At 40.7% G+C, this 14143-nt stretch overlaps 1 protein-coding gene across 2 annotated transcripts; it reads left to right on the top strand.

The window, feature by feature from the left end:
• The first annotated feature begins 1188 nt into the window (after positions 1-1188).
• Positions 1189-13103, top strand: LOC143026424 (UDP-glycosyltransferase UGT5-like). Of its 2 annotated transcripts, XM_076186765.1 has the most exons (8): positions 1189-1707; positions 4929-5093; positions 5245-5499; positions 5606-5839; positions 11293-11457; positions 11672-11891; positions 12150-12369; positions 12669-13103. In XM_076186765.1, the coding sequence occupies exons 2-8, from the start codon at positions 4929-4931 to the stop codon at positions 12934-12936; spliced, it is 1527 nt and encodes a 508-aa protein (XP_076042880.1). In that variant the 5' UTR covers positions 1189-1707; the 3' UTR covers positions 12937-13103. The 2 variants fall into 2 exon arrangements, with proteins under 2 accessions (XP_076042880.1, XP_076042881.1); XM_076186766.1 differs by lacking the exon at positions 1189-1707 and having other exon boundaries at positions 4939-5093.
• Positions 13104-14143: the final 1040 nt, after the last annotated feature.

Below are 14143 nucleotides of genomic sequence, written 5' to 3'. Positions count from 1 at the left end.
AATAGACATTTGGGAATGGATGCGAAGAGGAGACTGTATGAAGGAGTGATTGTGCCAACAGCACTGTATGGGGCAGAAACGTGGAACATAAGAGAAGAAGAGAGAAGGAGTTTGAATGTGTTTGAGATGAGGTGTCTGAGAAGTATGGTGGGGGTTACTAGGCTGGATAGAGTGAGAAATGAGGTGAGGAGGAGAACAGGGGTGAAAAAGGATTTGGGAGATAGGGTTGATGAAAGAATATTAGGATGGTTTGGACACATGGAAAGAATGAGTGAAGAAAGACTAGTAAAAGAGGTATGGAAGGCAGATGTGGAGGGAGTGAACATGAGGGGACGTCCTAGGATGAGGTGGATGGATGGGGTGAAGGGGGCTTTGGGGAAGAGGGGAATGTCTGTTGAGGAAGGAAGGGAGAGGACGGAAGACAGAGGTGAGTGGAGAATGATTGTATATGGATGATGTTGTGATTGCATGAGGAGGAATGGGCGGGGGGGGGGGTAGTATGCGTGAGTAAATTTTGACGCAGCCCGAAGGGATTTCTCCCCGTCCTCTCCTTATATGCAAGGGGGGACGGAGAGGGGGGGTCGCCGATTAAATGAAGCGGCCTTGCTGTGGATGTGCTGTGTCTTGCGACACTGCTTCTGACCCAGGGCGGTGGGCAGGGTGCAGGGATGACCCGTCATCCAGGAGGTGCTCAGACGAGAGGGAGGGTGGGAGGGGTGTGGAGTGTATTTAGGGATGAAATGGGTGGGAGTGTTTTTATGCCTTTCCCTTTTTGGCTACCTCCCTTGGAAGGGGGAAAAAGCCTTGGTATATGTATGTGTACATATATATATATATGTATATACATATACATATATATATACATATATATGTATATACACATATATATATATATATATAAAACCTAGGCTTACCAATGAAAATGAGAGCTTGTGGTGTACTGAGGACAATATACTTTGTTGCACTACAACGCCAATCATCCCACGGTTAAAAAAAAAAAAAAAAAAGTAAAAAGAGGAACGTCGACGACTTTGTTTTTGTGACGTTTTGAGTCAACTGATGCATCCTCTCCCTCCCCTACCACCACCGCCCGTCATCACTTCCTGGCGCTGAACCTTTGTTCCTCCTCCTCCTTCCCCTCCCCACACCTCCACCCCTGCATTGCTCACGCAAGTGTGATGCAAGTCACACGGCTACAGGGCAGGGAAGGGAGTGATATCCACACAAGGCTTGCATTCAAGTTAGGATCGTAGTTTCAATTTTACTCACACTCGCCTACCCAATGCAGCAACGCCTTTTTAAAAGTCAATTATCTGAATGAGAGGTCATACAAGGAAAGTCACCATTGTGGTTAAAGGTCTGACAAGTAAATATTTCGAGCCTTGGTGAAAGACGTGCATAATAATCACCAAGGTCAATGATTATGATAATCTTCAGGGGGAGTGAGTGAGGAGGGTTGTTTCTCAGCCGTGCAATAGACGGCACACAGACAGCACAAGTGTTGAACGTAACCGCTATTACTTAGCCAATATCAGTCAAAACCCTTGGTCACCTGAAGTGATCGTACATATTTTATTCAGTTGAATATATGTGAACGAACGACAGAAACATAGCCAAGTTCCACTAAGCCTAACCTTGACTTTAAGTGCTCAAGTCGTCAGTTGCCAAACTACGGTTGGAGGGTAGTTGGTTGACCAGACCACTACGGTAAGTAAGAATGTTTTCAACATTGGCGTGTGCATTACCTACCCGTGTGTATGCTGATTCTGTGGTGGTATTCCTAGACACTGAAAAAGCATGGCCTGCATACATGTAACATGCTTACAGCGTACTACTGGATCTCACTTACTGTCACACTGAAAATCCTAAAACAACACCCGGTTTGTTATGACAGACTACGGCGACTCGAACACATTTTGTAAATAAAACAAGTCCTGGCAATTTGCTGCATTTGAATATATTATGATCTTTGAATATATCTTAGCCAATTATATAGTGAAATCAAGAACATTACAAAATATAGGTGTAACTGAAATATAAGTTGAAATAATTCCTAATGCGAATGGAGAAACTATCTCGAGAATCATTACACTACTATTTTATCAATGTTTGATTTCCTCTCAAAATGTATATAACGAATAATAGGGCAGCCACAAGGTACGTAGTTTGAAATTCAGACACAGGTTCATGCACTATTTTGTGTCATCTTATTTTAATGATTTAATGTAATTTGTATATCAATATTTTGCATTCATTTAACGGTACGTTAAATCAGTCAGTGTTTAGACGTAACGACCTCGAACAAAATAAGTCTAAGGTATGACTCGGCAACGCCTCCACGCGATAAGAGAGGATTGCAATATGCTTGAGATTTTTTATTTATTAATATATTTTTTTTGTTTATTTGCTTATCTATTTATTTGTTTGATTATTTTTTATCTATTTGTTTGATTTTTATTTGTTTGCATAATTGTTTATAAATGTCTTTAATTGTGTAATTATTTTGTAAACGCAACATATCTCGTATGTATAAATGTAATGTATGTGTGTGTGTGTGTGTACTCGTATGTACTTAAACCTTTAGATTTTTTGTTTATTTGCTTATTTTATTTTTATTTTTTTATTAATTTGTTGATAGATTTCTTTAATTATATAATTATTTTGTAAATGCAATATATCTCGTATGTATGCATGAAATTTATTTGTGTGTGTGTGTGTATTCGTATGTACTTCAACCTTTAGATCGAAAAATGCAATTAGTGTCTATCAAATACATTAGACAATACTCTATTCCAATAAGAAATTACACTAGATTTATGCCATGCAGCTCGGTACAGTTGGTAGTCCTGCACACTCCTGCTCCACACAGGCACCATCGACATGCAAATTCCTCACCTCCTTCAGAAAATATTATATATATTTTTTATTTTGGTCAATAATTAGAAAGAACAGTCATTCTACAACTATGTATATATATATATATATATATATATATATATATATATATATATATATATATATATATTCAAAATTTGATAGGATAAACTAAGTAATTAAGTGGAGTTGAAGTCAAGTAAAAGAAATTATCGGTTTATACACATCTTTACTTATAATCAGTGTTTACAGCACTTATGATAACAAGTGTAGAATAGAGCATGTATTTTCTTACATAAACAACTCCTGAGCACGATGGTGCATTCAGATTTTACACATAAATCTATAAAAAATTAAGAACTTTTTATAAATATTTTGCATCGTGACGCTCGTGGCGCCAGTGAGGAAGGAAAAGATGATGGTTGCTGACTCGTTCTCTTCTCTTCCTTCTTCCAACTTATTCATAATTGATTATGAGAAAGTGTTCGTTTTCCATCATTCTTACTCGAGACTGTTTTTGTATAACGGGAACTTACCAATAATTAATCTGTGGAGACGGTAGGTAGATTATTTGAGTGTACTCATAAAAGTAAGAAAAATAGAGATACGCTATAAGATGGATTCTTTCTCTTATTAATCAAATGATGAATAAGTTAGATGGAGGAGGAGGAGGAGGGACGCAAAATGCTGATAAAAATAATTAATTCTTGTTTATCTTTTATGTTTTTTATGTATGATCTGTTCAGGAGTTCTTTATGTAGGAGGACACATGTTCTATTCTACACTTGTTACCATAATTGCTGTAAACACTGATTATTAGTAAAGATGTGTATCAACCGATAATTTCTTTTCCTTGACTTCAGATCCACATATTTACTTAGTTTTATACACTTTCGATCAATAAATGTAGAATGACTGCTCTTTCTAACGATTGAAAACAAAATTTCCTATCTTATGAACAAAGTGGAGAAGTATAATATTTTCTGAAGGAGGTGAGGAATTTGCATGTCGCTGGTGCCTGTGTGGATCAGGAGTGTGCAGGACTACCAACTGTACCGAGCAGCACGGCAGAAATCGAGTGTAATTTCTTATTGGAATGGAGTATAGTTGCTATTACACAGACTTAAACTATACCATAATTATGCACATTCGTTGTTATTTTTAATATACTCATACGAGTATTTGTTCTACATAGCTATGTTGAAAAAACATGACTGTTTTTATACCTTCATAGAGAGTATGACACAGAAATTAGATAATGGTATCGCCATTCCATTGTTTTGCCATTAAAAGGGGCATAAGTTCAATTGTAGAATTCCTCCAATACACGTGCTCGGGGTGGAGATTGTACAGTTGAGTGTTGCTGGAGTGTACATTATACAGCTGATTTTGGCTCGTGATACATAACCTAACCTGACCTGACCTAACCTAACATTCTACAGTTGATTATGGCTCGTGATACATAAACTAACCTAATCTGACCTAACCTCACCAAACCTAATAGAGTCTATTTGTGTCTTACGGGAAGCGGAGCTACGCTCGTGTGTCCCGCCTTTGTATCTCGCAGTGTCTAATTTGCTCTTAAATTCGTGTGTTTGTGCGCGCGCGTGTGTGGGGTTTTACAATTGCCCCGGGGCATGTATTCCTCCACTCAAATAGCCTGTACATTAGCAGTACTCGGAAAGCACAGACCTCCGCCAAATCAGTTAACTTTCTTACATGCATACGTAGACACATACATATATACGTATACACACACACACACACACACACATTATATATATATATATATATATATATATATGTATAAATTTAAGATTCACAATATGCGGCCTGAAATACAGGTGACAGTACAAAAGCTCAATGGTCCATAGAGGTTTATCTATGTAATTCTTTTTTTTTTAAGTTAATTTTATTGAGCTTGTTAGTACGACAGCATACGGCACAGTACTCGTACTTTATATTTCGATCGGCTTCTTACTCATTTACACACACACACACACGTGTATGCATAACATGCAGTATATTTATAGAATATAAACATAACTTTTCAGATGAGATTTGTTGTATTGATGGCTCTCCTGCCGATCCTATCTTCGGCATCACTGCCTCCTCCCGAAGAATCCTACAAGATCCTTTTCCTCCTTCCGTATACAACCAGGAGCCACAGGATTCTCCATATGACCTTAGCAACAAAGCTTGCCGATCGTGGGCATCAGGTTAGTCTCTCTCTCCCTCTCTGCCTGTCTCTCTGTCTATGACTTTTTCTCTGTCCACATCTCTCTCGGTTTCTCTTTTCTCTTAATTCTACAGTGTTGTTTGAGTAACTGTGCCGGATGATACTTGGTATTCATTTTACTTTTTACACAGATCACAATGCTCACCAACCAGGCGCCATCTTCGAAACACCCAAACATATACGAATTCACACACGGAATAAGAGAAACTGACTTTGACAGCGTCAATTGTTTTGAATTTCTAGAGGAAATGGAAGAAGCTTTAGTGCCACCTGCTTTCATCTTTGAAGCCTTTGCCAAGAAGCTCTACCAAATCCAAGAAGTCAAGGACATATATAATAAAAGAAAGGAATTCGACGTCATTGTTTTAGATAGTTACATGAACGACGTAAGTAGTCTCATGTAAGTTTACGAACCTGGAATCACGCATTTGTTACATATTGTATTAGTTCTTGTTTATTATTTCTTAGTTCATAAACGTCTTTCTTTGCTAGGTTGTTTATCCTTTCGTGCATGAAATGCCTTTCATCGTGGTCTGTGGGATAGGAATGGAGCCGATGCACAGTGCAGTTATGGGGAATGTCCTGAATCCAGCTTACACACCAAGCATGCAGTACCTGAGGAATCACCCCATGAGCCTGATTCAAAGAGCAGTCAATATATTCAGGAGCATCCAATTCGGGTTCATCTATAAACACTGGGAAACTGTGCCAGTGGTTCAAAAAGAGGTTTGTATATTTTGCCGTTTACCTAAGGATGGTGGAACACTAGGCTAGCATGCTACTTGCTTGTACAACTTCGTTTGAGTATAAACGACTCCGGTTACATCATTCTATACTCCATTCCAATAAGAAATAACACTCGACTTCTGCCGTACGGTTCGATACAGTTGGTAAACCTGCAGACTCGCCCCCGCGATTGGCGCCAATTTCCATACCCTATACCAGCCGATGTGTGTTATGATAGCAACATGTTATTGGAACATGGGGGGAGGGGACGATTGATGCGTTTAATGTGGGTTATGCGTACATGGAACACTATGTGCTGACAGTATGACAGACGGGTATGGACTGACGTGAGGGGAACCGTCTTTTGCTACACAGAGCGAAGACGATGCTACGTTTGGTACATGTATGAATGAGACCTTATCGGCCATAACAAAGAGTCCTTGTACTGGAAGCGTCACTGATGGTCGGGGCACGCCACAACACTACGAGGCCCTGCTAGTATCCTATGCAGATCCCCTCACCCACCCAAACTCGCAGGCCTATCGCGAGAAGTATGCCTATTCGCGAGTCGAGGCGAGCGGCGGGTAAGGAGTTGGGTGGATCCGCGCACAAGGACAGCAGGTCCTTCACCCAGGGATGGAACGCGCCAGGACGGCGTCTTTGGAGCCCGGTGGGCGCTTCCGTAGGGCGGCGGGGACGACGATGTGCTGGTCGTACAGCGTCCGTTCCCAGTCGGTGGAGAGGGCGTCTCGGATCTTCTAATACGGAGGGACAGAGTTGGGTAGGGCTAGTTGGTCGGACGGGAACCCGGAGGACACGCAGGTAAGCAAGCGGCCTTAAGCGGGGTTTATCCGTGCCGCGGTCTGGATTCTTTATAGCGTCCTATCGGCGTCGGCGATGGGCAACGGGTCGTCCCCACGATGCGCTGGCGTTGCCGTTGACGACGCTCTTGACGTGAGGATGGGGATGAATGGACGATGGTCCGTCATCAACGGGAAGTGGGGCAATCCAAACGGATATGGTTTGCATTTGGATGTGGCCCAGGTGACAGCAAGCATCTTCAGTGATAGTGGCGTATCGGGTTGCAATTTAATATTTATAACAATTGCAAAACAGAAAAAAAATACACAACGCGTTAAAGTCTGACCCGAGTACCAAGAAAAAAAAATGCAATTTCTTGGCCACGACCTTTTGGAACTTAGGTAAACGGCACACTATGCTTTTCTCGCTAGCATGCTACTTGCCTTTGCGACTTCGTGTGAGTAGAAACGACTTCGGTTACGATCTTTTCTTTTTCAGTTTTCCAAATGTCGAATTACTCTTGCGCCATATAGTGAGAAACTGAATGATGAAATAAGAGAAGCTTAACTTACACGAATGTTAGACACATTATTGAGATGTTCTTACGGAATCCTATACTCCACCCCAATAAGAAATTACACTTGATATCTGCCGTGGAGTTCGGTACAGTCTTGCTGACTCCTGCTCGACACATGCACCAGTGACACACAGATTCTTCACCAACTTCAAAAAATGTTATATCTACTCAAAATGCCAACCAGCCATCAAGGTTCCAATTATATACTCACAGCAGTAGAATATTTCTCTAAATACACAATCCTAATACCACTCCAAGACAAAACAGCAGAGACTGTAGCCAAAGCCCTAGTTAACAATATCTTTTGTAGATACAACATACCACACACAATGTTATCTGACAATGGATCAGAATTTAAAAATGAGGTGATGCGCGAAATAGCACACCTCTACAACATTGACCAAACATTTGCCACTGCATACCACCCACAGGGAAATGGTCTGACTGAGCGAACAAATCGCAAAGTCCTAGAGGTGCTCAGACCCTTGGTCAGCGACCTCATGGACAGTTGGGAAGATTGGCTACCACAGATACAAGCCAGTATCAACAGCACAGTCAATTCCGCAACAAAGATGTCCCCACATGAGATCATTTTTGGCCAGCCAATGCGCCTACCCTACCAAATCTTCAACCAACCCCCCCCCTTATACAACCTAGACAACCTCACACACTGCATCAAAAGAGGTATGCAAACCATTTACAAACAAGTCAGAGAAAACCTCAAAGAAGCCCAAGAAAAGACAAAGACAAAACAACACAAACGGTCAACTCCACTTGACATAACGCTTGGTGACACTGTCATGGTCAAAGACTCAACCAGGACTAACAAACTCAGACCCAAGTTCTTAGGTCCCTTCACAGTCACAAGCTCACTCCCTAACAATGTTTTTCTACTAACGGATCCTTCCGATCACACAACCGTGACCATACATGGAGAGAAGCTGAGAAAGGTCAAACTCAACCTCGACCCAATCCCACTTCCCACCAACAACCCACCTACCACGACCACACATAACTCACCCAAACGCAAGTCTCATCCCATGACTCTGCGTCGACGCAACTAAACATGCACTCTAGCTCTCGCCCCTGAAGATGCAGGACGTCATGTATCTATCAGTGGAGGTTAAAATGGCCCATTTCCAATAAGAACTCCTTTCCACATATCTAATGAAACTTCTCCACTTCCTTCCGACCAATATAAATTTAGCGAGAGTCAGATAAACATATTCTCATTCACTGAGACATAACCTTCATCTCCAAAATGAAATACATCATTAATTACCCACCTTAAACATCAACTATCTTTCAAAAAATTATTCTTAGCAACATACCTATAGACCCGATCAAGAGATTCTCCCCAACTATAACTCGTAACATAGGAATGGGGGAGACTGCAAGAGACCATAAGGCTTACACTAGGCAGTGCCATATTACCATAAGAACCCTCACTTTAAAGAAGATATTTCACACATTTAGTTGCGTTTAATTTGTCAAATAGTTCAATAAGGCCACTTAATTTTCTAACATATGGGTTCACTCATGAGGGCCTTGGAATTAAATTAATTCAGAGACTCCGCGCGGTAGTGTAGTTGATAGTGTCTTCAACTCATAAGCAGGTGATCGTGAGTTCGAGTCTCGGGACTCGCTGTGGGGCTCACCACGTTGGTTCGCGACAGCCCTGATTAGGCGAGGAGGTGGACCAACGTAGGCTTTTATACTAAATAAAAAAATAATTCTCCGGTTTGCGAGTTTTTCTCGAGACCCGGCAAAACGGCCGCACCGGACCCTGGGTAGGTGTAAGGGTTTATTCAGTTCGTTTCACGTTTTCAACTGGAACTGATCTGATTCACGTTGTTCATTTATTAATATTATGAGTTCTTTTTTTGGAAAGTGTTATCGCACAAGCACAGTGACGAAACTTTTGAAAAACTCGAGTTGTTTGACGGAGAAATTTCGCGAGAGAGTACGTGTGAGTTCGAAAAATATCACTTTGCGGGTTATAAGAATTTTACAAAACATGGGGGGAAATCGGATCATGGGGATTACCAAAGGTATTATTTGGAATAAGAAGAACTCGAAGAAGAATTCGAAGAAGAAGAAGAACTCGAAGAAGAAGAACTCGAAGAAGAACTCGAAGAAGAAGAAGAACTCGAAGAAGAAGAACTCGAAGAAGAGCTCGAAAAAGAAGAACTCGAAGAAAAACTCGAAGAAGAACTCGAAGAAGAAGAAGAAGAACTCGAAGAAAAAGAAGGACTCGAAGAACTCGAAGAAGAAGAACAACTCGAAAACTCGAAGAAGAATTCGAAGAAGAAGAACTCGAAGAAGAAGAAGAAGAAGAAGAAGAAGAAGAAGAAGAACTCGAAGAAGAAGAAGAAGAAGAAGAAGAAGAACTCGAAGAAGAAGAACTTGAAGAAGAACTCGAAGAAGAATTCTAAGAAGAAGAAGAAGAACTCGAAGAAGAAGAACTCGAAGAAGAAGAAGAACTCGAAGAAGAAGAACTCAAAGAAGAACTCGAAGAAGAACTTGAAGAAGAACTCGAAGAAGAAGAACTCGAAGAAGAACTCGAAGAAGAAGATGAACTCGAAAAAGAAGAAGAAGAACTCGAAGAAGAAGAAGAACTCGAAGAAGAAGAACTCGAAAAAGAAGAAGAAGAAGAAGGACTCGAAGAACTCGAAGAAGAAGAAGAACAACAACTCGAAAAACTCGAAGAAGAAGAAAGACTCGAAGAACTCGAAGAAGAAGAACAACTCGAAAAACTCGAAGAAGAATTCGAAGAAGAAGAACTCGAAGAAGAAGAAGAAGAAGAAGAAGAAGAACTCGAAGAAGAAGAAGAAGAACTCGAAGAAGAAGAAGAAGAAGAAGAACTTGAAGAAGAAGAAGAAGAAGAACTCGAAGAAGAAGAAGAACTTGAAGAAGAACTCGAAGAAGAATTCTAAGAAGAAGAAGAAGAACTCGAAGAAGAAGAACTCGAAGAAGAAGAAGAATTCGAAGAAGAAGAAGAATAATTCGAAGAAGAAGAACTCGAAGAAGAAAAAGAAGAACTCGAAGAAGAAGAACTCGAAGAAGAACTTGAAGAAGAACTCGAAGAAGAAGAAGAACTCGAAGAAGAACTCGAAGAACTCGAAGAAGAAGATGAACTCGAAAAAGAAGAAGAAGAACTCGAAGAAGAAGAAGAACTCGAAAAAGAAGAAGAAGAAGAAGAATAGCGAGCAGCGCCGCAGGTCAAGCTTGTGGATTAAAAAAAAAGAGAGAGAGAGCGAGAGAGGCTTGCTGCAACTGAGAGGGCTTTGCCCTTCCACGAGTGTCTCACTCTCTCATTTCACTAACAATCGACAACCCATCTCGACCCCACAACTGGTCAATACTTGCCTTGTGTCTCTCCTTATTATTCCACGACGTTCGTGTATGCCTGATCTGCTACACCAAGTTAATAACCTAGCAAGATGTTATACAAGATGATTTAGAAATTCCGAGCAATTTCTCGAGATAAGATTGGATTCCAGTGGCAGTAGATGTGTGAGCTAAGTACAATTACTTTTTCATTCATTTCAATGTCTTTTAAAAGTGGTACCTATCATGCCTTCGCAATGAGTAAAAGAAACAGAAGAAACATGTTTTTGTCTCGAGATAAGTTTTAACCTTCTGGGTTGGGAAAGAATTTCCTTAAGTTGAAGAAGAAAAACCTTCTAAGTTAGAATGAATGTATAAAAACGAAACTATTACTTGGACACAACAATTTAAAAAAGCTTTCTAACCCTCGCTCGGTTTTAAGCTTTCATATGACGACAGATGCCAAAGACAAATGGTTTGATAAATATTCAAGTTATCTTTCCTTAAGCCGTATTAGACCGTGATGTTAATACCTATTCGAATTAATATTATTTTTATTAATATTATTACTTTAGAAAGCCCCTTTTGTTTAGGGTTACTCTGGGTACAAGTACTGAACCCTGGAGCACACCACTGGTAACATTTCTTACCAGTATTATTTGCGAGATAGGTTGCACCTATTAGTGCTTATTACCCAAGTCGTATTCCTCCCTCACTCCATTAACCTATGTCTGTCCTTGTCCAGATCAACAAGCATTTCCCTGATCTTCCACCAATATTGGAGTTAGAGAAGAACGTGAGCTTATCCTTGATCAACAGCCACTACAGTCTGGACATGACTCAACCGCTCCTACCGTCCCAGATCGAAGTAGGAGCTATGCACTGTCGACCAGGGAAACCTCTTCCCAAGGTAGGTCTTCCAAAGGCTCCTGGAATTATATTACTCTATATACCAAGGGTCTCTTTCCCCTTTATAAAGGAGGTAGCCAGCTAAGGTATGTACCCACTCCACCCATTTCATTCCCATCCACCACTCGTTGTTTTCCTATCATCTTAGCATCCCTTTATCTTAATACTTTTGTTTTAAGACTGATTGTATCGCAATCAAAAATGTATTGTTTCAGGACGTCGCTCTTTGGATAGAAGAAGCTGAACACGGTGTGATCTACTTTAGTTTAGGGTCTGTGCATAGAGGTGAGTTTGTGCCAGCGAATTACCGGAACATCATGATAGAAGCTTTCACCCAAATGAAACAGAGAGTCATCTGGAAATTTGAGAAAGAAGTAGAGGGTCTTCCTGACAACGTTCTCATCCGCAAATGGCTTCCGCAACAGGATATTTTAGGTTTGTTTACTTCGAAGTTTCACACGATTCACATTTGTTTCTAATACTGTGACCCCCAAGAGATTGATATTGTTTGTCTAAACAGCTCAATAATGAAACGATTCATATTTGTTTTTCTCAATGTCTGTGACTCCCATCTCTCAGACATTCAACTTGTCAGTCTAAAGAGCTTTATATTGAAAACATTTACATTTGTTTTCTCGCTAAGACTGTGACTATTGCCTCCGATAGATTTACTTTGTCCGTCTATCTAAACAGCTCACCCTAAAGTCAAGGTCTTCATCACTCATGGAGGACTGCTGAGCTCACAAGAAACTATATACCACAGCAAACCGGTTCTTGCAATCCCGCTCTTCTTCGACCAACCCAAAGTCGCGGCCAAACTCCAGAGGGCCGGGTTTGGCATCGCCATCAAGCTGAAGGAACTGACGGTGCCTCTTGTTGTTGACTCGCTGAACGAAATCATCAATAACCCCAAGTGAGAAACTTAGGTTTCGAAGAACGTCACGTTTCTAAGTGAGAAACCTAGGTGACATAGAACGTCAGAGTTCTAATTAAGGGAGAAAAGAGAATGTCAGATTTCTAAGGAAAACACCTAGATTGCGAAGATCGTCAGGTTTCTAGTTAAATGAGTGGGGGAGGTAAAAATTCTGATTTATATACCTAGATAACATAGAACGTCACACTTTTGCTTATAATGGAAGGGAGTGTCAATTTTATAATTACCTGATGATCCCTTAATACATCTAGCATGTCTTTAGTCATTTTCCCTTGCAGGTACGCGAAAGCTGTTGGGCAGGCATCTCTCAGTCTTCGTGATCAGAAGGAGACGCCGACCGACCGCGCTGTCTGGTGGACAGAGTACGTGATTCGACACCGTGGGGCACCAGCCCTCCGGTCTCCCGGGGCAGACCTCTCCTGGGTCGAGTATCTGTGTCTGGACGTCCTGGTTGTAGTCCACGTGGGAATCTTCACTCTCTTCTGGGTCTCGAAAAAGCTGCTGGCTCTGGCCTGCAGAGCCAACAAGAAAAAGAAAACAGAATAATGAAGGTAAAGAGAAAATGGAGCAAGAGGGTTAAAAAAAAAGTAACGGGGGTGAAAAGAAAATTTAATAATGGTAAAAAGAGAATGGGACAACGGAGACTGATAGAAAATTAATTAACCGATGTGAAAAAAATGGAACAAAGTAAAAAAAGTAAAAAAAAAAAAAAAGGAGTTGAAGAGAGATGACTACCGTTATCATTGTAATACCTATGCTTTGATACTTTTGCCCTATACACATATTTTCGTTGGCAATGTAATCACACAAGAGTAAGCGACAGGTTATGATGACACTAATTCTCTATGAATTTTCTTAGGAACAGTTGCGGTTTCGTTTCCTTTTCCGTTTAGTTTCGGAACACACCAAACACCACAAAACAGCACTGGGAGGATAAAAAAGGTGAGGGGGGGGTCTTGAGCTGATCAACGAAGTCTGAGCAATTGGTGGCCTCATTGAAAACATTCGACTGAAGGATATGTTCGGCTGTTGAGTCACTGAGGTTCACACGTGAGTTTAAAATCTCTATTTTCTGAGAGTCGTCTGTGGCATTCCTCCTTGTAATTTCTGCCTCAATTTCCGCAAAGAAATTTTGCACAGGTATGTTATTCCCGGTGAACTTCGGCAGAGAGCATTCATCTTTGACGAAGGTGACTGTAGTATTCATATTGGGAGGAGAGGAAGGAGAAGGAATAACAGATGATTGGACGAGGGGGGAGTGTGTGTAGTGTGCGGATATATAGAGGCGGAAATTAGGTATATTTGGAATTCTCCTCCATGAAATGACAGTAACGGAATATATTGCACAGGGTAGGTGTAATAAATATTACCAACCTACCTTACACAAGGAGAGATGAATGGTGATGAATTTAGATCAGTAGACCAGATGGATAATGGAATCTAAATAGTACAAATATAATTAGTAACGAAGGAAAGGTAATATCACTTACGACTACGTACATGTATGTCTATTCAATGAATATTGACATGGGAAAAAAAACACGCGCAATCAAGTAAGTTAAATTTGTATATAAATATATATAAATAAGCACGTGAGAGATGGAAAAGTATAAGTTTGTACGAGAAAGCACGTATTTACAGTCATGTCTAAACAGTCAAGAGCAGACTGTCGTCATAGAAACTGGTTCACAAAATGGCGGAGTGCGGAATGTTGCCCAGTGTACGATAACGACAACGGTGTCGGCCGAAGTTG

This window comes from Oratosquilla oratoria, chromosome 6 (genome assembly GCF_046742065.1).
Source record: "Oratosquilla oratoria isolate Oo_2021 chromosome 6, ASM4674206v1, whole genome shotgun sequence".
In the NCBI taxonomy this organism is placed as follows: domain Eukaryota; kingdom Metazoa; phylum Arthropoda; class Malacostraca; order Stomatopoda; family Squillidae; genus Oratosquilla; species Oratosquilla oratoria.
This window is presented reverse-complemented; position numbering and strand designations above follow the sequence as displayed.